The sequence below is a fragment of the Artibeus jamaicensis genome, unplaced genomic scaffold (assembly GCF_021234435.1).
Source record: "Artibeus jamaicensis isolate MK-2021 breed Jamaican fruit bat unplaced genomic scaffold, CSHL_Jam_final contig_76, whole genome shotgun sequence".
Taxonomy (NCBI): Eukaryota; Metazoa; Chordata; class Mammalia; order Chiroptera; family Phyllostomidae; genus Artibeus; species Artibeus jamaicensis.
Window position 1 is genome coordinate 25,313,974 of NW_026521954.1, and position 25,447 is coordinate 25,339,420.

Below are 25,447 nucleotides of genomic sequence, written 5' to 3' on the forward strand. Positions count from 1 at the left end.
GGGCACATGCCTGGGTTGCAGGCCAGGTCCCCAGTAGGGGGTGCTTGAGAGGCAACCACACATGGATGTTTATCTATCCCCCTCATTTTCTACCTCCCTTCTCTATCTAAAAATACATAAAATCTTTAAAAAAGAAAGAGAGAGACCTGCTTGCTGCTGGGTCGGGCCACGAGGGCACGTTTGGTCTGACCCGCAGGGCAGCCAGTGGGTCAAAGTCAGCTGAAGATGCCTCTTCTCCCTGGAGTGACCTCGGGGATGGAGGCTAAGAAGCTGCCGGCCCAGGGAGGGCACCAGGCACGTTGTTAGTTTTGCTTTGAAGTCTCCCCAACCAGGGCACCCAGTGTCGCTTTTTCCGAGGACTCAAAGAGAACAATGCTCTGTTTGAAGTGACTTCCTGCTTCTCTTTGGCCTCCAGGAACAGGTAGAGAAAAAGCAAGAACATGCAGAGGATGTGGAGCCCGGAGGTCGGGAGTCAGCGCCGTCTGCCCGCCTCACGGTCACTTTTGCCCGGTGGGAGACATGCATGACTCCCGTAAAGTGTGTTCAAGGTGTAGGATGTGGAAAGGAACTTTAATCAACCTTTATCAGCATGAAAGCAAAAACAGGTTAGAGAACAAAATCATCAAAGGGCCACTGTGACATGCTCACGACCAGCAGAACCATCGGTCTAGGGTGGGGCTTCTGCCAGCTCTTAACAGCTATTTGGCACCAAAGAACAGATGGGAATAGCTTGCCCTTCTTGTGATCCCCTTAAGCTTAGGGATAGGAGAATACTTTTACCCCCAAATCTGCAGACCTCAAATTTAATCTCGGACTGAGGAGAGATGAAGCCAAGCCTCCAGCTCCAAAGGCATCAAAGAAAACTGAAAACGTCCACCGATGACTGAGTTGAGGAGGCAGACCTGTCGGGTGTTCCCGGCACTAGCACAGGAGCAACAACGCTTGAATGTTGGCCACGGAGTAAATCACGTGCCCAGCGAGGTGCTGCCGCCCTGCTGAAAACAAACGGCTCGCGGATGGCAGTCACCACTCCAGATATCTGGCACCTGGCAAAACACAGCCATCGTTATTTCCACTAGGAAACAAACCGCCATCCATGTATTGGTACAGACCAACACATTCCTTCAGGGGATCCAAGAAAATGTTGCACGAGAATTGAAGACTGTCGCTGAGGCAGAAACAAGCATCAGTGGTTACGCAGACTGAGCCTCCTTTCACTGAAAAAAGGGGGATGGAGGGACACTAGCTCCCCAGTTTGCTGGCTATTTTTTATTGCCCAAGAAGCTGGGCTACTCACAAATAAAACAACTTTAGGTTAATCTAAGGGAATTAAAGAGCTTTGAATCAGGGCTAACACAGGCTACATGGTTTTAATGAATTCAAAGGGATTTAATGGTACAGAAAGTCTGGGGACACCCTACACATCAGTTGAACCCTCCCGTGTGTGGAGGAGGAACTGTTCTCCTGGGTATCATGTCACTGAAAGTATGGAATTGCTCAGATACAAAAAGGCTTTTGACAACTTTTTACGAGGAGTCAAATCCAGTGCATTACCTCTCGTTTGTTTCTCTGGGCCTATTTTACTTCGCCCCGTATAAAACTGACTGCTAACAAAATTCTGTGCTCAGTCCCCAGTGGGAAGCTGAAAATTTATGAGATAAACACAAAATGTAGTTCCATCCTAAATATCACAGGCCTTAAAGAAGGGCAAAAAGTGGAGAATGAAAGTTAACGAAGGGTGACGCTTGCCGAGGATGAAGCTGGTCTGCTGCTGTCAGGAGGGGAGGAAGGCCTTGGCTTCCCGGATCTTCTGCCTCATGCCTCTGCAGGACAGAGTGAGCCCAGCATGGTGGCGCTTCAGAGATTCGAGGCGCTCCTTGAGCAGTTCAATCTTGCCCGCTTTCTCTTCCATGTCCCGAAGGAGTGACTCCTTGCCCAGAAGCCCACACTTCTGATTCAGTTTGATGTTGTCAATCCGCAGGCTGTCCCGAGCTTGTTTAGTCTTGGTCAAGATGTCCCTCCTTAGGGCTACCTGACTGTCAACTTCCAAAAGCTGTGAGTTTTTGCGTGCATTCTCGATATCCACAAAGTGTAACATTTCTTTCACATGGGTAATTATTTGCACATTGTTGTCCACTTTGTTGCGCAGTTTCAAAAGCTCCTCATTTCTCTCCTCAACTTTCTCATTGAACGTCTGGTTCTCAATCTTAAGCTGTTCAAAATCAATGAGGAGCAGGCCCTCAGTGGTGTCCTCTTGCGCCCTCATCCTGGTTTCAAAGTGCACCAGGCTCTGCTTCAGTTGCACATTCTCTAGCCGCACAGCGCTCATCTCCTTCTCCTTCTTCTCCTCCAGAGCCTGGAGCTGCTCCACCTCTCGCAGAGCGGCCTGGCGACCGCCCCTCATCCGACAGCTGCCCATGGCCTGCATCACCACCTGCTTCTTGAGCGCCTGGAATCTTCGCCATTCCTTCTCCACCCTGGAGAGGTTCTCCTTGCACTGCTGCTTCAGCTGGCCCAGCTCCTGGTGATACCAGGCCAGGTCGTCAGCCCGCTGCTTCCTGAGCTCCTCCAGCACGGCCAGGTAGCTGATGTACGCGTGCTCTTTCTCTGGGGCCTCGGGCTCCGGGCCCATGTCCGGCACCTCGGCCGCGTCCAGGCCCTTCTTTTTGCGCAGCGCCTGGCAGATCTTGTGCTGCAGGTACGTGTTGTAGCGCTGGTAGTGGCTCCGCTCCACCATCAGGGAGCGGTGCTGGTCCAAGAGCTCAGAGCGCAGCTGCTGCTCCTGCTGCCTCTGCACCTCCTCTGTCCATTCCACATCCTCGTACTCGGGTTTCTCGTCCAGACCTTTCTGCCAGAACTCGCTTTTCGCCCCGCTTCCTTCCACACTCTTCCTTTCGCTCTCCTCGTACTCTGCTTCTTCCTCCGGCCCCTTTCGCTCATCCTTCCCCCGGCTGTCCGTGGACAGCTGCCAAGAGGTGCGCAACGGGCCTTTCTTCCTCCTTGCCGCCTTCCTTGCCTCCTCTTCCTTCTCCTTGTCCTCCGGCGCCTCCTCCCTCTCCTTCTCCGGTTCCTCGGGCCCGCCTGCGGACCTCGGCTCGGCTGGCTCCTCTGGCTCGGCCTCCACCGGCTCCTCCTGCTCTCCGGACCCCTCCTCGCCCTCAGCCTCGGTGGCCACCGGCCCTTCCGGGAGCTTGGCGAGGTCCGCAGGCTCGTCCGACTCGGCTGGCTCGGGGAGCTCGGGAAGTACGGGAAGCGTGGCGGGCTCAGCGAGCTCAGCCGGCTCGGGAGGCTCAGCCAGCTCGGGGGGCTCGGCAGCAGCGACGCCTCCCTCCGAGGTCTCTACGGCTTCTGGCTCCGGCTCCCCTGGCTCGGCCGGGGACTGGGGGCCAGAGCTGACCTTGATCCCGGACAGCCGCGAGGCTAGGCTCACCACATCTCCGTCTTTCGGCTCAGAGGCCCCAGTGGGCTCGGGGGGATCGTCCATCTCTCACTGGCTCTGCTGACGGCTGGTTGTTGGGTTTCCAGGGGCAACCAGCTGCACTCGCGGTGGGCCGCGCGATTGGCCAGACGTCAGTCCGACGCCCTGCCCCTTCCCCCTGCTTTAAAACCAATGGGAGGCCGCAGGAGGACTACCGGCAGCGTTGATTGGAAGAGGATGTAGGCTCGCGCCGAGAGGGGCGGGGCGCGCCTGCCTCGCTAGCTTTCCCTGGGTTTCCGGGTGTCAGGCTTGGGGCGTGGCGTTAAGTGGTGGAGGGAGGGGCGCGCAGGCGCAGAGCGGCGGGCCGGGCTCCGCGCGGAGGTGCGCGCGGGGCGCCTGCGCGATGCGGCGGAGCGACGGCGCCGGCGGTGGCGGCCGGTCCGGGCCGGAGGGCGCCTGCGTGCTGAGGCGGGACGCGGCCCGGCTGGCCGGCTCCGGCGGCGCTTGGGTGGGGCGGCGCTGCGGCGGCAGGCAAGGCAGCGGCGGCGGGCGGCGGTTGCTGGAGCGAAGCGGCGGCCCCGGCGGCGCCGAGGGCGGCGGGAGCGGCGGCGGGCGCGGGCGGCGGGCGGGGGAAGATGGCGGAGCTCGGTAAGAAGTACTGCGTGTACTGCCTGGCCGAGGTGAGCCCGCTGCGCTTCCGCTGCACCGAGTGCCAGGACATCGAGTTGTGCCCCGAGTGTTTCTCGGCCGGCGCCGAGATTGGCCACCACCGCCGCTACCACGGCTACCAGCTGGTGGACGGCGGGCGCTTCACGCTGTGGGGGCCCGAGGCCGAGGGCGGCTGGACCAGCCGCGAGGAGCAGCTGCTGCTGGATGCTATCGAACAGTTCGGCTTCGGAAACTGGGTGAGTGACGGACCTTGCGCGGACGCGGGCGGGAGACGCGGGAGCTTGGTCCCCTTTTTGGTCAATATAGCGGCGAGGTGCACCTGCTCGGTCCGTGCCCAGCACGGAGGGCCGGTGGGCAGAGGCAGTTCGCACGGGAAGCCAAAGCGCAGAGAGGTGAAGCAACCTGCGGAAGGTCACACAGCCAGGAAGTAGCAGAACAGGGGTTTTGACTGGCTTTCTGGCAGCAGAGCCATTTTCCAGACCGTTAGGGATACTTTGTAGGTGTTTGCTGAGTGCAGACTTGGGGCGCCGCCATCCTTGGTGGAGTAGGAACTGGCGGCCACACGCAGGTGAGCCAACCTACGGGGCAGCAGGAGCACTGAGGAACGAGCGGGTTGTGCCTGCAGAACCGTGGCGGCGAAGGCCAGACAAGCCTCACACCTGCCCTGGGGCTTCTGTCGCCATTCTGGATGCACTTTGCACTCCTAGGCCTGCTCTCTGTGTGCGTTGTCTGTGCAGGTAGGGGCCCAGTGACCCTGGGGACCTGTGTCCCCTGGGTCCTCACAACACCCAGGACGTTGTGTGAGGAGTGGTCAGTAGGAACTGTACAGAGGAGCACGGGCTGGGAGGCGTTTGTGCTGCGTGTTGTGGTCTGTCAAGAGGTTTTGGTAGAGGCTTTTATAGGACAGGGAAAGGTGAGAGCTGGCCTGGGCCCACTGACACCAGTGGATGGGGAGCTGTGCCCTTCTCCAGATGGGCTGTATTCTGGCCCAGAACTGCCCAGGGTAAGTGGCTGCCTCCAGCATTGTGAGGAGTAGGGAGGAGAGACATGACCCCAGCCCCTCACCTTTCCAGAGCTTCCTGTATTGGGTCCCTTGTTCCCTGAACCAGCACTTCATCTGGCCCCTTCAGAAGCACTCCCTCCCTGCCGGGCTCCTGTAGAAGATGCTCCACACCGCTCCTCTCATCCCCAAACCTGTCCTGCTTCCCTAATCTTTTGCTTTCTTTTCCATAAAGTGTGCCAGTTTCCAGGGACCAGTACCCATTCTGCACCCTGGACTCTGTTCCTCTCCCAGCCCCTCTGACTCTGCTCTGCAAACCCTCACCCACAGACCAGCACTGGGTTGCCGCTCTCCAGAAACCTCTGCCACTTTGTCCTGAAGTGCTGTTGTTAAGAGCTGTCGCTACTCAGGCCTTAGACTGGGTTCCTGCCCACGCTCTCAGTGTCAAAACACTGCTCCCCTTCCTCACCTGCTGGTCTCAGGGACATCTTGGACCAGTGTCACGTCACCTCACGTAGTTACTCAGACTGGACCCTCCTTCCAGGTCCAGATCAGCAGCAGCCCTGTCCCCAAAATGGTTCCGGAATCAAGCCACCTCTCATGGCCGAAGCCCGGGCTGTTTTACTCTCTTGGCTCAGTGACTTCTGGAACTTCCCATGTGGTCTCCCTGCTTCGACCTTGAGCCCTATGGCTTACTTCACACATAGTAATCAGAGTGCTTTTGGAAGACATGTCATGTCACATCCCTTCAGTGGCTTCCCGAGCTGCTTAGATTAAATTCGCAGCCTGCAAGGCTTCACAGTGACTGCTGACCCGCGGTTTCTCAGCTGCTGTCCCCTTGATGGTTTCTTTTTTCTCTTAGAGGGCTCTTCTCCCCAGTTATGGTTCGTGACTGGTCTGTCTTCTCATGTGTTAGTGCCCCAGAGACACATTCCTTCCTCACGTCGTCCTTCCAGCACACAGCTCTGGAGGAGCAGCTAAAGTAGTTGCCGGGGTGTGTGCCTTGCCGAGTGCCTGGCAGCCTGTGCAGCAGGTTGACATGAGTAGTCTAACTGCAGAGCCCATGCTCCGAGCGCTGTCCCCACTGCCTCCCCTGCAGCATTGTGGGAAATACACGAAAAACAAGCCCAGGAACTAAAACATTTATACTGGGTTGGAGCAGGCACGGGCTGGAAGGAGGGCATTGTCTAAAGCAGTACTTTTCAAACTTTAATGCGCACGTGGGTCACCTGGGGAGCTGGTTACGTTGCACATTCCCACTCAGCCATGTGAGCTCTTAGAAGAGACACGGCTGAAGGAAGCAGTGCTTGGGCCTGGGGGCGGGGTGCAGGGGCCGGAGCCCTGTGTGCCAGCCTCGCCCGGACAGGCCACACTGAGCAGTGGGGCTCTGGTGTCTGGCGGCTCTACCCTGGACCTTTTGCGTGCAGCTCCGAGCTGTGCGGCTCCCTCTGAGAGGTCTGTGGGTGTGTGCTGTGAGTGTTATGTCACTGCTCTGCACAGCAGCCATGGAGCAGCTTCTTCGTGTGCAGGTAGAGAACAGCGACTCTGGTCATTTTAAGTGTTTGTCCGGGATGCCCTGGTTTTTCATGTGCCAAAGCCAGGGTTTAGATGCAGGCCCATCGATTCCAAAGGCTGGGCCTTAATCTCTCAGCATAAGACCATTAACTAACATGGGTCTGATGGAGGCTGGGAGCCTGCTGGTGCACCTAACTGAAGGGGTGGCTGGACGGGCTTCTCAGACCAGTGAAGCCTTGGCCGGGTTCCATGGAAGGTCGCTGTGTGGGGTGGGGAAGGTGGCCTGCTGGTGCCAGAGTCAGATTTGCAGGCGGATTGTGGAATGTGGAGAAAGGCAGCTCGCACCCTGGGGACAGACAGTGACGTGGAGGAAGGTGAGGCTGTTCATTCTGGTGTGACCTGTGACCTCAGGGCTGTGCTGCTGTGTGTGGAGTTCATGGGGACAGGGCAGTTTCAGGAGACCCCAGAGAGAGGCTGTTGCTGAAGTCTGGAGAAGAGGCACGACTGAGGGACACTAATGGGGAGGCTGAGGCAGGTTTGGGGCCGAGCAGGGCGGCCAGGCTCCCACAGTCTGCGCCCGTGCTTTGACGAGAGCAGCGGAAAGGACCAGCAGACAGTGGAGCCTGTGAGCACGAGGCTGGGGACCCACAGCCACTTCGCCACGGGTTTGGATTGAGCGTCCCAAGGCAGTCGTGTCGTGCTGAGTGCTGTGCGGATGCTGCGGGAACGTGAACACAGGCCTGAACACAGGCGCAAACACAGCGTAGACTACAGTTCCCTCTTAGGATGGTTCCCGACTGTGGTCGGTGAGCCATAGACCTCCGGATTGTTTGCCAGGGGATGGAACAGGCCGAGGAGGCCAGAGCTCCTCTGCAGGTGGTGGTTGGAAGAACCTGGTGGGGAGGGGTGGGCACTGCCTGTGGAGCTCGAGTAGGGATTTAAAGAGCACACGGTGTAGCCTGTGTAGCCAGGGGTGTGGCCTGGGCAAGGGGAGGGCGCGTCCCTGCAGCCGAGGGAGGTTTGGGGAGAAGCCACGCATGAAGTTGGCCTTACTAGGGTGAGTAGGGTTTTCACGCAGGGGGCGCCGCGAGGTTCTGTAGCTCAAGAAATGTGATGTGGGCAACCCAGCATGGATGTAGGCTTCCCAGTGGAGTGAGAATGGTGTTGGTGGTTGAGAGGGTGGCCAGTGCGGGGGTCACAGGCCGAGTGGGGAAGGAGGACATCTGTGTGGTGGGGGAGGCAGACCACAGTTAGGTGTCCGAACCCATGTGTGCGAGGACCACTAGAGACTGAGGAAGAGGGCAGAGCTAAACACAGCAGCACACGGTTCTGAAGGGGGTCCTTCGCCAGTGGAGGGGTGTTAGGGTGAGTGACAGAACTCCCGTGGGAACAGAGGTTTAGATAATGATAATGCATCTTTTTAATTTTCTAGTTTTGAGAGTGGTTTGTGGTTACATAGGAGAATGTCCTTGTTTGTAAGAAAATCATATAAGATTACTTGGCAGGTGATGTTGCATGAGGTTCCAGTTTAATTGCAGAATGGCACAGAACAATTTTAAGTATGTGAAATTCCCGGTAGACCGGGCAGGGCCTGTGCCTGTGCACGTGTGTCCGGGCTGGCTGTTGGGGACGTCCGGCCGGAGCCTTTAGCTTCCGCAGCCACAGTGGACTGTCAGGAGGCCGGGTGTGAGCCGGTGAGTAGAGGATTGCTGCTCACGCGTGACATCGCTCACTCGTTCTCCTCGCACCAACGCAGCAGGGCCCACTGTGTGTCGGCGCCCGTGCCGGAGGCACAGACTGTCCTCCAGCCTGTGCTTTGTGGTGGGAACACGGACAGACATGGGACGGCTGGGTCACCTTGAACGGGGCTGTGTAGTTACGGGAGCACAGGCTCTCGCTGGCGGAAAGCAGTGGAGAAGGCTTGCCAGGCAGAGGGACTGTGTGGACGGGGCTCCCGTGTTCCGGGAGGCCGGCGTGTCCGGGAGCCAGGTAAAGCCAGGTTACCTGAAATGGAGGATTCAGGTTGGGGACAGGCAGGCAAGAGTGTGTGGAAAACCACGTTTGGAGAATCCTTGAGTGCCACAGTGGGGTTTGGGAGCTGGTTCCAAATGAGCTCCTCTCACCAAGTAGCACCAGGTCTCAAGCTGGGCCCTTGACATTGCCCCTCATTCCCCGGGCTCGGCCCCTGGTCCCGAGTATACAGAGGAGCAGCAGCTGTAGGCAGTGAGATAACTTGAGCCAGGCCTGACTCTGCCTAGAACCTTCTATTTCATTGGCTCTCCAACTGCACAGCAGAATCATCTGTGAATCCCCAGATTCCCAGGGACCAGCCCACACCTGAGTTGGCATCTCTGTGGGGAGGCCCGGAAAGGGGAGTTACAGGGAGGTCCCCGGGCATCTGACACAGTGTGTCCATGGGATCACATCTAGGAACTGTGAGAACGGTCACCTGTCTCCAAGTCATGGGGTGTGGGGAAGCCGGTCCCGAGAGCACGGTGACAGCGGGGTTCTCAGGAGTTGCGCTCACAGGTGGGGAGGAGGGGGGCAGAGGCTGGACGGAGAGAGCAGCCGGAACGGATGGGGTTGTGCGGAGCGCGGCCCTAGACCTTGGGCAGGACTCACAGATCTGAAAGGGCTCGTCACCTGAGTGGGAGGTGTGGGGCGGGCCCGAAAGTGTGCATGTCTGAAAATGGCCAGCAGTGCTGGAGCTGCCGCCTGGGGGTTCCACAGTGGGGACCACTGACGCGGAGTAAAGTCTGCCACTTTACAGTTGTTGCTCTTTTTTATGTTGAAAAGTGTACTTTTATTGTGGTAAAATACGTACAATGTGAAATTCACCCTTATAACGGTCTCTAAGTGAACAGTCGGTGGCATGAAGGCATTCACATTGTTGGGCCGCAGTCACACCATCACGCCCGGAAGTTTCCATCTTCTCAAACTGAAACTGTCCCCAGCAACCACTGACCCCCGCCCCCGGCCCAGGAACAGCCAGCCCGAGTGCTCTCTCTGACCCCGACCTCAGGACCGTGTCCGTCTTGCCAGGCCTGGCTCACTCACCGAGCAGTGTCCTCCGGGCGCGCCCTGTGGCGGCGGAGCTGCCTGCCTGGAGGCAGGACCCCCACATGGTTGGACCTCGTCTTGCTCACGTTTCACCCGCTGGCGGACACTTGGGCTGCTTCCACTTGGGATGTTGTGAGTGATGCTCGGTGTCTGCACGCCAAGCAGCGCCTTCAGTGGAACAGCCGCGAACTGTAGCTCCGTGCACACCCTTCCTGTGCACCTGGGCGGTTCTGCTCCGGAACGTCCTGAGTGCCGCTGTGAGCATCCGGTCACATCCTTCCTGGAGCCCCAGGTCTGCACTGGGCGGCACAGGCAGAGGTGGAGGCGCCAGGGGTGGGGGTGGGGGCTTCCTTTTTCTTTAAGTGGAGGAGCTTCGAGGAGGCAGAAGCAACTATGAAGCTGCAGCTCCAGGGGCAGCAAGAGGCCTCGTGGCGCTGCTCAGGCAACAGGGGGTGCAGAGGCCTGTGGCGGCCGGGCGAGGACAGTCCTTGGGGATGTGCCCTGTCCTGAAGGGTGAGGAGGGCCTGCTCCAGCTCAGAGGGAAGGGCGAGGCTGGAGCCATGGGTCAGGCAGCTCTGTCCTAGGCAGCATGCGGAGGGCTTCAGGGACCCCAGGCAGAGGACCACTGCCATTCCTGTTAGGATGGTTTTGAAAACTGATGTAGAATTGCTTACTGAAGTTTGCCAAGTAAGAGTAATTTTTTTTTAAGTTTATTTATTTTTAGAGGGGGGAAGTGAGGGAGAGAAACATCATTGTGGGTTGCCTCTCGTGTGCCCCCTACTGGGGACCTGGCTTGCAACCCAGGGGTGTGCCCTGACTGGGAATCGAACCAGCGGACCCTTGAATTCATAGGCTGGCACTCAACTGAGCCACACTAACCAGGGCTAAATAAATATATATATATAAATATTTTTGTCAAAGTATTTTTTTTAAGATCCAGGTATTTATCACCATTTCACAAAAAGAAAGATTATCTTAATATGCTCCAAGTGGTAAGGATGTAATCTTGGAATGAAGGACCATCTTTTAATGGCAAAGTTTAGCTTTTAGAAAATCTGTATCATCTTTTGTTCTTAAATTTCCCTCTTGAATCCCGGGACAGCCTGCTGTGCAGGGCAGTGGTTTGCTGGTGGAGCCAGGAAAGGTTGGCCCCGTCCAGTCCCGGAGTGGGGATGTCCAGGTCAGATGCACTGGTGGCCCCAGCTGAGCGAGTCCTGCTGGTGGGAGGCGGCTGCTCCGCATGAGCGATGACCGCTCTGGGCTGCACTCTCCCTTCCCTGCTTCTGAGCTGGAGGCCAGCATGAGTGAGCCCTGACGGGCGGGCAGGAGGCCAGAGCAGCCAGAGGGCCTGGCATGGTCGTTACTTAGTGGGAAGCTCACTGCTTTCCCTGGAGAGGCCGTGTCCTAGCCTGAGGGCAGCGACCTTGGAAAGGGGAGCTCGTGGGCTGAGTGTGGCTTAGAAACACTTTTGTCCTTTTTTTAAAAAGGATTTAAAGAAGCCACATACCTGTTTCTCTTTTTCCAAAGATGGGAAGTCTTTTTTTTTTTTTTTTTAAGAGAACACAGATGAAGAAACAAACCTGGAGCCCTGCCCCCACCAGGGTGCACCCTGTAACTGTGTGCACGGCGGGGCGCCCGCGTCTGTGCGCAGCCGTGTCTCCTGTTTCAGTGTGCTGGAGTGGAACCTTGTCTTCGAACCCTTTCCCGCAAACACGCTTCTTTGGCTTCTGCCTCCCCGTCCACCCATCTGTCTGTCCGTGCGTCCATCCAGATCTAGCAAAAACCTTGACCTTGGGGTGGGCGAGGGGGAGAGCTGCGGTCTTGGTCCGTCTGCTGCTGACCTGTGTGGTGCTGTGAAGCAGTGACAGGACCTCTCTCCCCCAGGAGACAGGTGGCTACGATGTGGCCATTGGCCCGTGAAGAGCTTGGAGAGAACATTGAGCACGTGACCGCAGAGTGCCCGGCAGCTGGTGCTAATCTCATCATCTGTTCAAGTATCTTCCTCACTGTAATTCACTTCATGGAAGCTGTGTGTCCTCTGTGGGTCCTTGTTACAGTCCGAGCCCTGTAGCCTCTCGTTCCGACTGGTCCACCAGACTCTCACTCCATCTCGCAGGCCTTGAGAGTTCGGCCTTGTGTTGTCCTGGGCCTCCCTGACTCATCGTCAGAGTGCGGTCTTTCGGAAGTAGCTGGTGGCCTGGCTCTGTGCGAGGCCTTCAGGCTTCCTAGGCTGGCCCTCGGGCTGATTGGCATGGGCGTCCTGGGATTCTGGTGACATGCTCCTCTGATCTGTGGCTTCATAAATACCAGCAGAGAGCAGAATCCCCTGTTACCTACAGAGGACCGGGCAGCCCAGGTGTCAGCACAGTGTCCTCAGTTGACCCCCTGATCCTGGCCAGGAGCTGGTGTGCAGCCTGGAGGGTGCTGGGCGGGAGAGGGTGGGAGTGCTGGCGTGTGACACCCTCCCCCTTTCCCCACTCTGGCCCCAGCCCTGAGGCTCCCCCAGAGTGTTGAAGTTGATGGAAGTAACTAAAAAAATACGAACACATCATCTCTGATTGGTCAGGTACCCCTTCATTACTCAGAATCCTTCTGTTTTTTCTGGACTTAAGTTTTATCCAGATGTGGTGCCCTGAGCAGCTGATAACTTTTGAAAGGCAGGTGGCTGGGGCTTGGGGGGCAGCAGTGGACTTGTAGGCAGTCTTCTCACTGGGCCAGGGAGAGCGAGGCCAGGGCCCGAGTTCTGACCATGCAACTGCGGTCTGCACCCAGCTCCTTGCCTGGGAGGCTCCCCGGAAACCAGATTCTGGATCTGTAGTGGCTGCAGCTTTGCAGAGGCTGGTGGGTTCGGCTCAACCACACTTGTGGCCGCCCTCAGCATGGGGCACTCAGGGCTGAGAGGTGGCCGGCCTGGGTCTCATAGAGTGACAATAGATGCTGGGAGTGCTTGTGATTTGGTTTTTATTTTTTTTTGATTAAATGCTTTCTGGGAAAATGTAGTGAACAGATTTGATGATTATAGTGACTTTCTGAAATAGGAAAGTGTGTGAACAGTTCAACCCTATACGGGGATGGTCCCCCCTTTCTCACAGTAGGCCCCAGCACTGCCTGCACCGTTCCCGGGCCTGCAGCCCCACCCGCAGGGTCCAGTAGGGCCCAGACCTAGAGGCTGGTCACTGCACCGAGACTGCTCCCTCCCCTCCATTCCCGCTTTGTCTTAGCCCTGCCTGCACGGACTGGCTGGTTTCAGGGTTTTCCGTTTGGGCTTTTGGGGGTACAGAGAGCACCTGCTCTCACAGAGGTGAGCCTTGTGGACAGAAGGCAGCTTGGCCATGAGAGGAGAGTGGAGGGGTGAGCGGAGGGGTGAGTGGAGGCTGCGGGCGGGGCGCCGAGTGGCTGTTCCAGGGTGAGCGTGCACGTTGGGCGGCTGTGTTCTGAAGTGGCTTTAGTGGTTGATTGGAGGAAGAGGCCTCTTGGCAGAAGGAAAAGATTGAGGGACTTGTACTATTTCCTCCCATTAATAACCCTGGTGCTCACGGCGGCCTTCCTGCGGGAGTGTGTGCTTGCAGCCTGGGCGGGTTTTCCGAGCCGACAAAGGGTGGGGCTGTCAGAAATGAAGCCCCCGGCCCTTTAAAAGGCATTCATCTGTTCCCTTACACCACCACCTCGGAGAGGAACAGGGGGCCCTTGCTGTCCCTGGGGGCAGACAGCATAGCAGAATGGGGTCCCTTCTTAATCAGGGAACCTGGGCCATGAACTTTGATGAGTCTGTTCTCTCATCTGGGAAAGAACAGGTTGGACTGGTGGGAGTGGAGCACCCAGGTGCTCTGTGGCCATGTCCCCCTGTGTCTTGTTCCACTCACAGACGCCTGCCCCGCTCCAGAGCAGGGTTAGCCTGGGGGTCCTGTCTCAGGAACCAGGACGTCAGTCCAGATCTCAGAGGTGGGCTGTGGTCTCAGCCATGCTGCCAGCTCACGCGTGACCCAAGGCAGATGTGGCACCTCTCTGGGTCTTCAGTTTGTCTGGTACAGACTGGCATTGACATTGGCTGATAAGCCCGGCCCAAGGCGGGGTGTAGTGGGAGTGGTAAGGTGTCTGGGCAGGGTAATAGGAAGTGGTCCAGGTAGCCTGTGCAAAAACAAAAATGTTCAGGGAATTTGTATGAACCCCAAGTCTGACCCTCTGACTTTGGAAGTGACTCTGACCTTTGTCCTTGTAGGAAGACATGGCTGCTCATGTTGGAGCTTCCCGGACTCCCCAGGAAGTGATGGAGCATTACGTAAGCATGTACATCCACGGCAACCTGGGGAAGGCCTGCATCCCTGACACCATCCCCAACCGGGTGACAGACCACACCTGCCCCAGTGGAGGCCCCCTCTCTCCCAGCCTCACCACCCCCTTGCCTCCCCTAGACATCTCGGTGGCCGAGCAGCAGCAGCTGGGCTACATGCCGCTGCGGGACGACTACGAGATTGAGTACGACCAGGACGCCGAGACGCTCATCAGCGGGCTCTCGGTCAACTACGACGACGACGACGTGGAGATCGAGCTCAAGCGCGCCCATGTGGACATGTACGTGCGGAAGCTCAGGGAGCGGCAGCGCCGCAAGAACATTGCCCGCGACTACAACCTGGTGCCCGCCTTCCTGGGGAAGGACAAGAAGGACAGGGAGAAGACGGCCAAGCGCAAGGTCACCAAGGAGGAGCGGGAGCTGCGGCTGAAGCTGCGGCCGCTGTACCAGTTCATGTCCTGCAAGGAGTTCGACGACCTGTTCGAGAGCATGCACAAGGAGAAGATGCTGCGCGCCAAGATCCGGGAGCTGCAGCGCTACCGCCGGAACGGCATCACCAAGATGGAGGAGTCGGCCGAGTACGAGGCCGCCCGGCACAAGCGCGAGAAGCGGAAGGAGAACCGGGGCTCGGCGGGCGCCAAGCGCGGGCGGGAGGACGCCAAGGACGGCGAGTTCGCCGCCATCGAGCACCTGCCAGGCTTCGAGCTGCTGTCTGACCGCGAGAAGGCGCTGTGCAGCTCCCTGGGCCTGAGCCCCGCGCGCTACGTAACCGCCAAGACCATCATCATCAAGGACCACCTCCAGAAGCGGCAGGGGATTCCCTCTAAGAGCCGCCTGCCCAGTTACTTGGACAAGGTCCTAAAGAAAAGGATTTTGAGTTTCCTCACGGAGAGCGGCTGGATATCCAGGGATGCGTCCTGAGGCCGGCGCCCCGACGCTGCGGCCGCCGACATGCTTATGAGATGAGATGACTGTGGGGCGCAGCTGGAGCAGCCTGTTTCCCACCGGTGGTTCTTTTTTCAGCAGTTTCTTTTTTTAGGATACAAATTCTTTTCATGGTCCTCCGAAAGAAGCAGTAGTAACAATGTTAAATCATGGGGGAGACGGGTACATGTGCGTCGTACCTCAGTCCTAAAAGGCAGGTGTGAAGAGGACCATCTCCCTTTCTGTGTTGGGTGTGGAGACGTGCTGACAGCGGACTGTGGCCTTCTGTGAGCCCTCCCCTTCGGTACACGGTGTACGCTGGCCCCTCCCAGTGCGCCAGGCTCCCTCCCACCCCGGCACACGGCACTTTACATGGGGGCCAGCAGGGCAGGCAGGCAGGCAGGGGGCTGGAGGAGGGTGGGAGGTGTCCTTGGAACTTGAGGAAGAGGACGGTGGTGAGCACGGTGACCAAATGAGCTTCCCCTACCTGCTGGCAGGGCCGAGTGTTGAGCCTGCAGTTCCCGAACCCTGAAAGTGCCCCTGGCCTGGCAGGCCCCTGCTGGCTCAGTCTGGGCATGGACAGGGCCCTCAGCAGCGCCCCCTAGTGCAGAGGGAGCTGCAGGGAAACCTGGCAGCGGGAGGACCTGTGCCACTGCCAGGACTCTGAGCCTTTCTGGGGGCCACTACAGGCTGCTCTTGTACTTGCTGGACCTTCTTTTAGAGAGTTCCTAGCTGAGTTCCCAGTTACGGGGTAGCATCCTCCAGGACTTTCATCACAGCTCTAAGTGCCCTGTTCAGTGAAACCCTGACCAGGCTAACCTGGCGAAGCATCTGAACTTCAGGTGGCCCTGGGTGCCCTGCAAACCAGCCAGGCAAGGTGGGGGCAGCCCACGTGGCCATTCCGGGCCCCGTGCGCTGCTTCTCTGGGTCCCTGTGCTGAACCAGGCTCTGACCTGGCTCTGCCCGGCCCTGTGCAGTTTTTCAGGGGCCCTCTTGCATGGTACCGTCCTTTGGAACTTGGGTTAGCCACTTGTCTTCTGGGCTGCTCAGGGCTGTCACGTCTAAGACCCTGCTTTAGAGTCGGTGGAGCGACCACAGACCCAGCACACCACTGTTCCCAGCACGCGGCCTGCCTCTGCCCGCAGGTACTCAGACTTGACCTCCCGGGTGTGTGAGCTTGAAGTCCCATTAAAGTGAAGTCATTTGAAAGGAAAAAAGAGAAAGACCCTCATCATTTCCAAGGACAACTTAATTATGGTGCCTTTTCCTTTCTTTTTACATCTTTCCCCTAGGGTCAGTTTTCCAGCATTAAATAAAACATTTCAAATGTACCACATACGGCTTCAGTTGTATAGTCCATGGCCTCGCTGGCAGAGAAGTGCTCCTCATTCACTAAGCCCAGGACTTCTCTCTGACAAGACTGAGCGGTGGCAAGACAGACAGCCCCTGTGGGGTAACCACCCCTGACAGCGGTCCTCTCTGCCACTGAGCAGTGAGGGACCAGTGCTGTGCTTTTATAGGTTTCTTAGCCAGTGGTTCTCACCTGGGGTCCCGGACCAGCAGCACCCACCTCCCCAGGGAACCTGCTAAAATGCAGACACTCAGCCGCCCAGTCCCGAGTCACTAGGTGCGAGGCCCATGAGCCCTTTGCACAAGCCTCTGGGTGACCTGGATGCCAGCTGGCTTTTGGGAATCACTGCCTTTAGCTGCCCCAATGTCATATTTGGTGGATGTTCTATGGCAGATGCCGGGTTCCGTGAGGTTTTAAATTCCGTCTTACTTTTCTGTGAAAGGACTGCCACACTCTCATTACACATGAGGAGCAAAGCACGCCTGTCACTGCGTGGCCCAGGCCAGGAGCTGTCAGATGAGAAACCGCACTAGCCTTTCAGAACATTTATCTTTCTGATGGTACGAAGAGTTTAGGCCTGACTGTTTTAAGGCACCATAATGAACGTATCATTAACTTCTGCTGATTGCTGACACTCTGTTACAAGGGGAAGTGGTCCTCGGGCCGGCTGCCTTTACCCCCACTCCAGCTCCGGCACGTCAGTCCTTAATCTTGCTGAGCACGGAGCCTTTACATTAGCTATCATAATCCCACAGGATTAGGTCTTTTCAAAACTTAAACTCTGATTTTTGAGTCGCTTCCGTAGGTCAGCCATCCTCAGTGCCCCCGGATGGCCACCACCCCAAGAATGGATTGACGCCGAAACCCAGCCGTTTCTGCTGCTCTCTCCCTCGCTGAGCAGGCTGAGAACAGGGTCACGGATGCTTCTTAGCACCTGCTCCGCGAGCCTTAGGCAGCTTCTTGGAGCCCGGTTTCAAATGTGCGGTGTGGGGTGGCACGTGACCCTTCTGGTAGGCGGGAACCCTCCAGGCCAGCCCTCCTTCTGAGGCTCCCTGCGTGTCCCCATTGGAGCCAGCTGGGCTGGGAAGGGCTGTCACCACACCGACTGCTGGCTTGATGGGCCACCTCGTGTGTGTCCAGGCTGCACCTGTGCCAAACCCGGAAACACGGGGCGCAAACAACTGTTAATCCCAGCGTGTGTGCGCGTGTAGCAGGGCCTTGAATGTCTCGTTATGGTGGTTGAGCTGCTGTAGGAAGCCAACTCATTTATATCAATTGGCCTTTGGCAAAATTGGTTGCATCACACATGGTTTCCTTCGAAGTCAAAGAACCTACAGACACACTGAGGACGTGCTGTGCGCGGTTCAGTGCTCCCCTGTGACAGTGACTGACGGCACTCGGTGAAGACAGGCTTCCCACGTGTCTGGGTGAGAGCCTTTCGGCACCTGCAGCCCTTGGTGAAGAGCGGGGACCACGCAGGCTCACAGGACTCTCTGAAAATGAGTCCGCTGTCCTCAACGCACGAGGCTGGGCTGCCTTCAGTTCTAGGGTGTGTCTTTGACTAACTAGAGGAGGAAAAATGTTTTGGAATTGTGTGCACTTTGATTTTTAATTATGGGAACGTTACTGACATTTTTCGAAGGCATAAGCAAGGTAAAACGACTGCCCCCTTTTTATGCAGTAATGGACTGAGAGTATTGACCTTCGACCCTAGAAGCACCCCTTAGAAGCAGAGGCTACGGGGTTCTTTTTGTTGTAACAGACACAGATAGTCCTATGGCAAGGCACAACCCAGCCTTTGCAGACTTCTTGCTGCAGGGCCTGAGTGTCTGCCATCCCCTTCATGGTCCTCAGGCAGACATGTCCACCCTGAGCAGGCCAGCCATGCCAGCGTGCACATGTCTGCGACAGAAGCTGACACGTGTCCACACCTGTCAAGCACACAGCTCCATGGCATGACCAACGAATGGGAAAGCTAAGCCACGCTTTCCTTTGCATCCACACACCACGGTACACAAGATACTAGAACATAGGAAAATAAATGCTAGGGCTTTAATCCTCTTGAACAGAATTAAAAAACAAAACATTTCAAATCCAGCAAGCATGCAGTCCTTGGATTTTGAGGAAGTCCGTCTTACAGGGGACACCCCTTAGATCGTCAGTACCTGGTTGAATGTAAGATGTAGACTTTTCTAGGAGCAGACGAACAGATGGCAGAAGTGGACTCTGTCCCATTTGGTTACGGGCAGAATAGGGTCGTGAGAACCACTGAGGTTCCTATGCTCACTTCACACCTCTGAAGAGAAGCCAGAAGTTGCTCTTTCCTAGCAGCTAGATGGTAATTATGAACGAACTCGCCTGTGTCCTCCACCGGGGACACAGTGTTTCAGCCCCTGCCGTGCTCTCCCTGAGTGAGCGCAGTGAGGCCGGGTGCCCCCCAGCTGAGCGCTGCGAGCGCAGCAGAGGACGCACCAGGCAGCCGGGCATGGCCCACTAGTGAAAGAGCATGAGTCCCCAAGACCTTTTATTTGTTTAAAATAGTTTGAAACGACCAGAGCAGACATAGAGTTCCTCATGACACTGCAGGGCCCAGTGGTGTCCCACAGGCCTGTCCCGTAAGCATGGGAACTGTCACACAGGTACCGGAAACCCACAAACAGGCTCCCAAATCACAGTCCGATAACGCGGCTGTGCACTCCGCCTCATCTTCCCGTCAGGCTTGGGACACTAAAGCTTTCCAACAAGGTGTGGGGAAGGGCCAGGAGACCAGGTGAACCAGCCCTTTAAGAGTTACTGCAGTGACCACCAAAAGCCCACCTGAATCCTGTGGGCAGCTATGCCCCCTTCACCACCCCCACCAGGGCTGGCCGCAGGGTGCGCCCGTGCAACTTGTAGCCCACCTTGTTCACCAGCGCCACTGTACCCGGCTCTTTCCCCTCCACCGGCGTGTGGAACAAGGCCTCGTGCTCGTAAGGGTCGAACTTGGCCCCCACGGGGTCCAGCCTGAGGAGGCCGTGCTTCGTGAACACCTTCTGGATCTGGACCTCGGTCATCACCAGCCCCTCGTACAGGTTCTTCAGGTGAGGGTTGCCCTCCGAAATCTCCTCTTTGGGAACAGACTGCGTCGCCTTCTCCAAAACGTCCGCCACCTCTAACAAGTCCTTGCAGAAGGCCTGAATGCCTGAATAAAGTTAAAGAAAAACATTTGCATTCCATCCATATCAACTGAGTGGGTAACTCAAAGCTGTCACTTCAGTGGCTTGACTGAAAAAGAAACAAAAGCATCTGAGTTGAGACGGAGCTAATCAGGTATGAAGACTGGCAGCTGGCAATCTGCAGAACGACCTTGCCGCCAGCAGACCAGGGGAAACGGCACGTTCATGCGCAGGGCACCCCACCCCCGACTGCAAGGAGCCAAGGGCCACACCCTGGGCGGCCACTCCACAGCTGCATGACCACGGTCAGTCTGTGCCTTCGGTTACAGAGTGGGGCAGTTCTGCGGAGCTGAGGAGCCCTGTGTGCTTGGAGTGCCCGCCGCACCAAGAGTGCTCGCCACAGGGTAGCAGCCGGCAGGCACTGTGGGCTGAAAGCGCCCAAGGCAGGTCTCCAAGCCTGCACCTTAATCTAACAGAAGACAGGACAGTAGGAAAGCCACTCAAGATTCAAGGGAACAGCGTGCTACGTAATTTTTGTGGCTTCCAAAAATGTTTCCGATGCCAAGTGAAGTCAGGGATTCGACGACACTCCACTGGCACCTGCTTGCCCCAGGCCCCTCGCACTGACACTGTGCCTGCAGGGGCTCCTCCGCGGGTGCACGCCGGAGAGCACCTGCCTGGCACGCACACGGCGGCCTCAGGGTTGCTGAGCACACGCCGCGGGGCAGCAGCACTGGGCCGTGCTTACCAGCTATGTGACCAGTGCAAGTTTCTTAAGCCTCAGTGAGTCTCAGCTGTAGACTGGGAAGAACAGTGGCAAGTACCCAAACACAGACAGCATTTTAGGAGACCTTACTGCTGGTGATGCTAAGGAAATGGGCACCAGACAGGCTGACCGGCCAGAATGACTTGGGTCCCAGCGAGGTCTCCGTGTGGAGGAACAGTAAGTGCCCTCCCTGCTGAAGGGACCCTGCTTACAACTCTCAATGCCAGTCACCACCCCAGCCTTTGCTCCTCACACACTTCACTGCTGACACATCTTAAAAACGGGAGGGGGCACCTCAGCTGGTGGGGCTGAGCTGGTGGCAGTGTCATCCTGTAGACTGAAAAGTTGTGGCTTCAGTTCCTGGTCAGGGCACAGGAACTCTGGGCTTAGACACCAGTTGGGGCACGTGCAAGAGGCAAACAATGTTTCTCTGCCCCTCCTCCCCTCTGAAATGAGGAAGCGTGTCCTCTGGTGAGGATGAGAAGACAGGGAGGGGCTGCACACGCAGCAGGCCCCGCCCCCTCGGCTGAGCGTGCTGTCTGGTGCAAAGGTTGGCATCCCACCTGGCCTCCCGGCCCGAGTTTCCCAGACCAGCACCATATAATGCTGAGAGTTACCATATAATTTTGCCTCCTCCACCAATTTTTGGGTCCTCTGCCTCAGGTTCTCAGTGTCTGCCAAAGCTCGTTTGTATTTTTCCTAAAAAAAGAAAAAAAGGAAACTTACGTGAATAAAGCATGGAACGAATTCATAGGCGAGCAATTCGATGCCCCAAACTCCCTGTCAAAATACAACATCCGTTACAATGTTTCAGACTTTGGACTACAGCCAGCGCTACATTACGCCTGTGTCACTGTTTCCAATGAGCAGGAGTGACATGTCAAGGTAACGATACTTCTGCAGCCTCCACGGCCATTCTTACTCAGTGGACAGCTGTGGGAAGATGAAACACATAGGCTCAGGTGCCTGCAGCCTCATCACTCCTCGAGGAAGGGCCACTCACTTCCTGGGCAGGGTTCCTAACTCCTGGGACTCCTAGCACCCAGATTTGGGCCAACTCACCGCGGCTCCCACGCCTGGAGGTTTAGGAGAACCACACGCCCACATGGACAGTTTCAGCCTTTATCTCATCGGAGAGAGAAAAGCCCACCAATGAAACCTGGGCGTTTTTACTGTTGCCCAGACGTGGCTGTTTCATTTCTTGTGCAATCACCTGAATTATGGGAGCATCCTCCCTCCTCCCTTTAATGCAACCTCGCTCATCCCCCGAGCATTTCAACATGTATCTTGTACCAGCTTCCTCTTGGGGGGAGCTGACTACTACACCCCATCTGTTTCCAGTCTTCATTCAGGCAGCTCCTGTTCTGTGGTTAAGGGCAAGGTCTCCAGGGAAGGCTGAGACCCTGGCCCTGGCGCACGACAGCTAGGTGACCTGAGGAAGCTTACTCAGCCTTTCTGTGCCTCAGTTTCCTCCTCCGCGAACAGGGATATTACAGTGAACTCACAGGATGGGTGTGAGGACAGTGTGGGCACATAACAGGTGTTTGACGCTGCCGTTCCTAAACCCTTACCGAACGGAGCTTTGCCACCTGTGCCGTTTCACATGGCCCTCCTCACTACCACTGGCTTGCAGAGCCCCGACCTCCCCACCCAGCCCTGCCCTCAGACCCAGCTGAAGCGGCGTGCCGCACACTCATCTGTCAAGACCACTTAAGTCTTAATTCAGCCCAGTCCATGCAGTATGTGAAGATGAGTCTCACGACAGAACCAGAGCCACAAAGGACTCGTGTTCTAGTTCCTACAACAGTCACTTGCTGTAGGGCCCAACTGTAGTTCTTGGACAAATGACTGAACTCGCTCTCCCCAGAGCCTGCTGGCCTTACCGTAGCCTCCTTCAGCTGCTCCTCCAACTTGGCCTTCTCCTCCAGGAGTGTCTTCTCTGTAGAGGGAGGGTCTGCCTTCTGCTCACTGTGCCCTGCGTCCTCCTCCAAGCTCTGGCCGTTGTTCTTCTGTTTCGCAGCTGTGCACAGCAGCCGAGGAGCGGGCCTAGTTTGGGGTCCGCACAAACCACAGGTGTGAGTTTTGAAATTTGAGATAATAAAGACTGTTTGCTATTGAACTGTTAAGGGGAAAAAGGGCTGCCCTTGGATCTAATGAAGGCAAATCATGTACTTCACGTAGGAGCTATTTATAAAGCTTGTCACACAGGCCTAAACAAGTATGTCAGGGGCCTCGAGCTCCGCTGCCGCCGCCTCTTTCCATCCTGAGTTACGTCCTCCAGGCCTCCCGACGGAGCAGCCAATGTCAGAGGCCCAGAGCTGACGCTGACCACAATGATTGAACATGGTAGACACCCTGCCGCAGGGTACTTGCTGTCATGCAAAAAAGTTATCAACTATAATTTTAGGTTTAAAAGTGGTAAAAGAGGAATCACGCACGCACCGTGGGAGGCTCAGCATAAGTGAGTATTTCCAGCTTTGGGGAATGGAAACCATGAAAGGCTTCATGCAGAGGGGCTTTGAAGGACAGTCCGAGTTAGGCCTGCGGAGTTGGCAGTGGATGTGACAGACCCACTGCAGGAAGAGGGCAGGGCTTGGAGGAGCAGTGATGGAGAGGTTCAGGGCATGTACAAGGGGATGAAAGACCTCTGAAACTAATCCTGGAAGTGACTGAGTGTTCTATCCTATCCACTTTGATCCCTACATCCAAAAGGTTAAGTGATAAGCCCAAGGTCACAGTGTTGAATAAAGGACAGAACAGTCTTTAAACCCAGATTGCTTCACCTGGACCAGTGCAGCTTTCTTAATTAATGCCCCAGTCCAGTCTGAACACGGACTACATTCCATTTTCTTCCTAGATTAGAGAAAATGGCCTCAACAGACAGCAAAGCCATCAGCATTCGGGATGCCCAAGGATGCTTACAGCAGCAACCTTCAACCATAAGCGGGAAAATGACACACTCAGATGCAGCCAAACTGCTGCTTCCAGGATCTGAACACTGCAACAAATGCAGCGCAAAAACAGGCCCCCACCTGTGCAAAGACCACCCCGAGATCCCGTCTCTGCAGATACGGTCTCAGGCAGAGCGGAATGAAGGGTCCATTAGTCTTGTTACTCGGGGGTGGGGGGTGAGGAGTAAGCTTTTCATTGTATTTGTATCTTTTTCACTTAAAAAAAGAAACCTGTTTTACTTTTCTAGCTGCCACACCTCTGGGTATGGCACCGCAGCGCTGGTCGTGGACGCAGAGAGGAAACCCGGGTCGCAGAGCTCAGTAGCCCTAAGAGCCACGACTGCAATCCACTTTCTCCTGCCTCCCCCACTCGAGCTCCTTCCCACCAACAGGCAATAATGTTGACTGGCCCTCTCTCTCCTGGCATTACTTCCAGATACAAAGTCACAGACTACTGGGTCAAAAGACCTTTTTACGCAGGTATTTCAGGTGGGTCCCTGCCCTTTTGTTCCACTGTTTTGTTTACATAACTTATTACGGTAGCAGTCACGTTCAATCCCTCTTCATCCTCTATAATCTCGGCCGGCTCGCCTGGGCTCCCCATGCGCGGGGGTGAACTCCGCGAGCGTAAAGACCCGGTTTGCTCTGTGACCCACACTGTAGTCACTGCGCCGGTCTAAACAACTCCTCTCCCCACGGCGGGCCAAGCTCCGTTGCGCTTCTGACCTCAGATGCGGGAGAAGGCGGAGGTGGAGCAGAACTCGGGGCGAGTGGAAAATGCCCGTGAACGGCTGACCCGAGCCTCGGTTCCATAAAAATCCCGGGCGAGAGCGAAGAAGACCCAACCTTGCGCTGCCCCGGCGCCCGCTCCTGGTTCTGCGGCGGCCTGGCCCCCGGTTCCGGCAGCCCCGAGGCCGAGGCTACCTGTGCCAGGGTGAGCGCACGTATGGGCTGTACACTGACCCGGAGACACGCGTGCGGGGGTAGGCGCCGGCCTCCAGCACGCGGGGCGCACCGCCCCTTCCAGTCCAGGCCCTTGCTGGCGTCCGCGGCCCACGTCGCCTCGCTCCCAGGCCAGAACCGGGCAAAGTGGCACTGAGGACCGCACCTTCCGGCCGAGGGCAGCCAGGCGCGCCTTACCCTCTTACCTAAGAGACAACGCCAAAGCCGGGAGGCTGCGCCGCAGCAAACTCACACACCGAGCCGCCATGACTGCCACCCGCGCAAGTACAGCACACGTACTAGGCATGCGTGGATGCCTCCAGTCCGCCCTTTAGGTCCGGGCAACTCGCGCAGACCCTGCCTACTACTTCCTTTCAGCCAATCCCAGACCGTATTTCCTCTGATGGACAAGCAATAACCACCAATAATCATGGGTCACAGTGGACTAGGTCTGAGTTTTCCCTCTGCGTATGAACGAAAGGGGGCAAGGGTTGAAGAAAACAGTGGGAGGAGACTCTCCATGATTGGGCGTGGTCAAGGGAAGGACCAATGGGGAGGAAGCATGGGGGGCGACAAGGGAGCCGGAAGTGCGCACGCTTTGGTTTTCTATTCGAACATCCCAACCCAGTTCTCACTTCAGACCGCCCTTTGCACTGGGAGGCGGAGCCCTTTGCCTTGGGGGGCGGAGCGGGCACTTGTCCCGTTCCCCTATCAGCCCCGACTCCTGGCTCGGTGCCAGGCGCAAAGCGCCTCAGCGTCGGTTGACTGCAGGTAGTCAGGCTGAGGGCAAAAGCCCCTCCGCACGCACCAGCAGGTACGTTAGAGGCAGCGATTTGGGCGGCACCACCTCCTCTGGCCTTCGCTCTGAGCTAGAGAAGGGGGGCGGGGAAGGCTCAGGTCGAGGTTAGAGCCCTCCTGCGCTTTCCGTACCTTTCGTTAACACCAAAAAACCACCGCCCCCAGGAGACAATGTAACAGAATGTTCTCTGAAGTTAGGTGATGGATGTGTGCTGGTTTTCTTTACACCGTTCTAGGACCTTCAGTTTTCTCAGAGTAAAACACAAAGCAGATCAAAATAAGAACAGTAAAACCTCAGAGAAAGTTAAAGCTCACGAGTCCGACGTGTTCCTCAATCTGACAAAGGTCAGTGCCACTGTACCCGTGTCACGAAGGAGCCGAGGTGCTGGAAGGGAGGGTGCCTCTGGTTCTCGTGTCTCTGAGCTGCCGTCCCTTGGAGCGGTACCGGCGCTCTGGCTTGGCTCCCGCGTCAGCAAGGCCCGGCCTGCAATACGCTCCGCCAAGACCCGAGGGCTGAGGCCTCCCGGGTGCGGCCTTGCTGGTCGCGTTTGCGACGCCCAGACCTCCGTTACTCCGCGTCGATCCCCGTGAGGCGTTCATTGTGTTG

The 25,447-nt window shown here is 56.8% G+C and overlaps 3 protein-coding genes across 4 annotated transcripts; 1 reads left to right on the top strand and 2 right to left on the bottom strand.

Annotated features, from left to right (window-relative positions):
* Nucleotides 1-506: 506 nt before the first annotated feature.
* On the bottom strand, nt 507-3,583 carry CCDC96 (coiled-coil domain containing 96). The gene has a single exon (XM_053672364.1). It carries the CDS (start codon nt 3,482-3,484, stop codon nt 1,775-1,777), a length of 1,710 nt encoding a protein of 569 aa, XP_053528339.1. The 5' UTR covers nt 3,485-3,583; the 3' UTR covers nt 507-1,774.
* Nucleotides 3,584-3,816: 233 nt separating this feature from the next.
* TADA2B (transcriptional adaptor 2B) lies at nt 3,817-16,211 on the top strand. The gene is made up of 2 exons (XM_037126809.2): nt 3,817-4,323; nt 13,882-16,211. The coding sequence occupies exons 1-2, from the start codon at nt 4,054-4,056 to the stop codon at nt 14,872-14,874; spliced, it is 1,263 nt and encodes a 420-aa protein (XP_036982704.1). The 5' UTR covers nt 3,817-4,053; the 3' UTR covers nt 14,875-16,211.
* A 2,055-nt stretch (nt 16,212-18,266) lies between these two features.
* Nucleotides 18,267-24,357, bottom strand: GRPEL1 (GrpE like 1, mitochondrial). Of its 2 annotated transcripts, none has more exons than XM_037126810.2 (4): nt 24,249-24,357; nt 22,033-22,195; nt 20,767-20,848; nt 18,267-19,409 (listed from the first exon to the last, which is right to left on the bottom strand). In XM_037126810.2, the coding sequence occupies exons 1-4, from the start codon at nt 24,347-24,349 to the stop codon at nt 19,063-19,065; spliced, it is 693 nt and encodes a 230-aa protein (XP_036982705.1). In that variant the 5' UTR covers nt 24,350-24,357; the 3' UTR covers nt 18,267-19,062. The 2 variants fall into 2 exon arrangements, with proteins under 2 accessions (XP_036982705.1, XP_053528340.1); XM_053672365.1 differs by having other exon boundaries at nt 22,033-22,207; nt 24,249-24,355.
* Between the last annotated feature and the right edge of the window lie 1,090 nt (nt 24,358-25,447).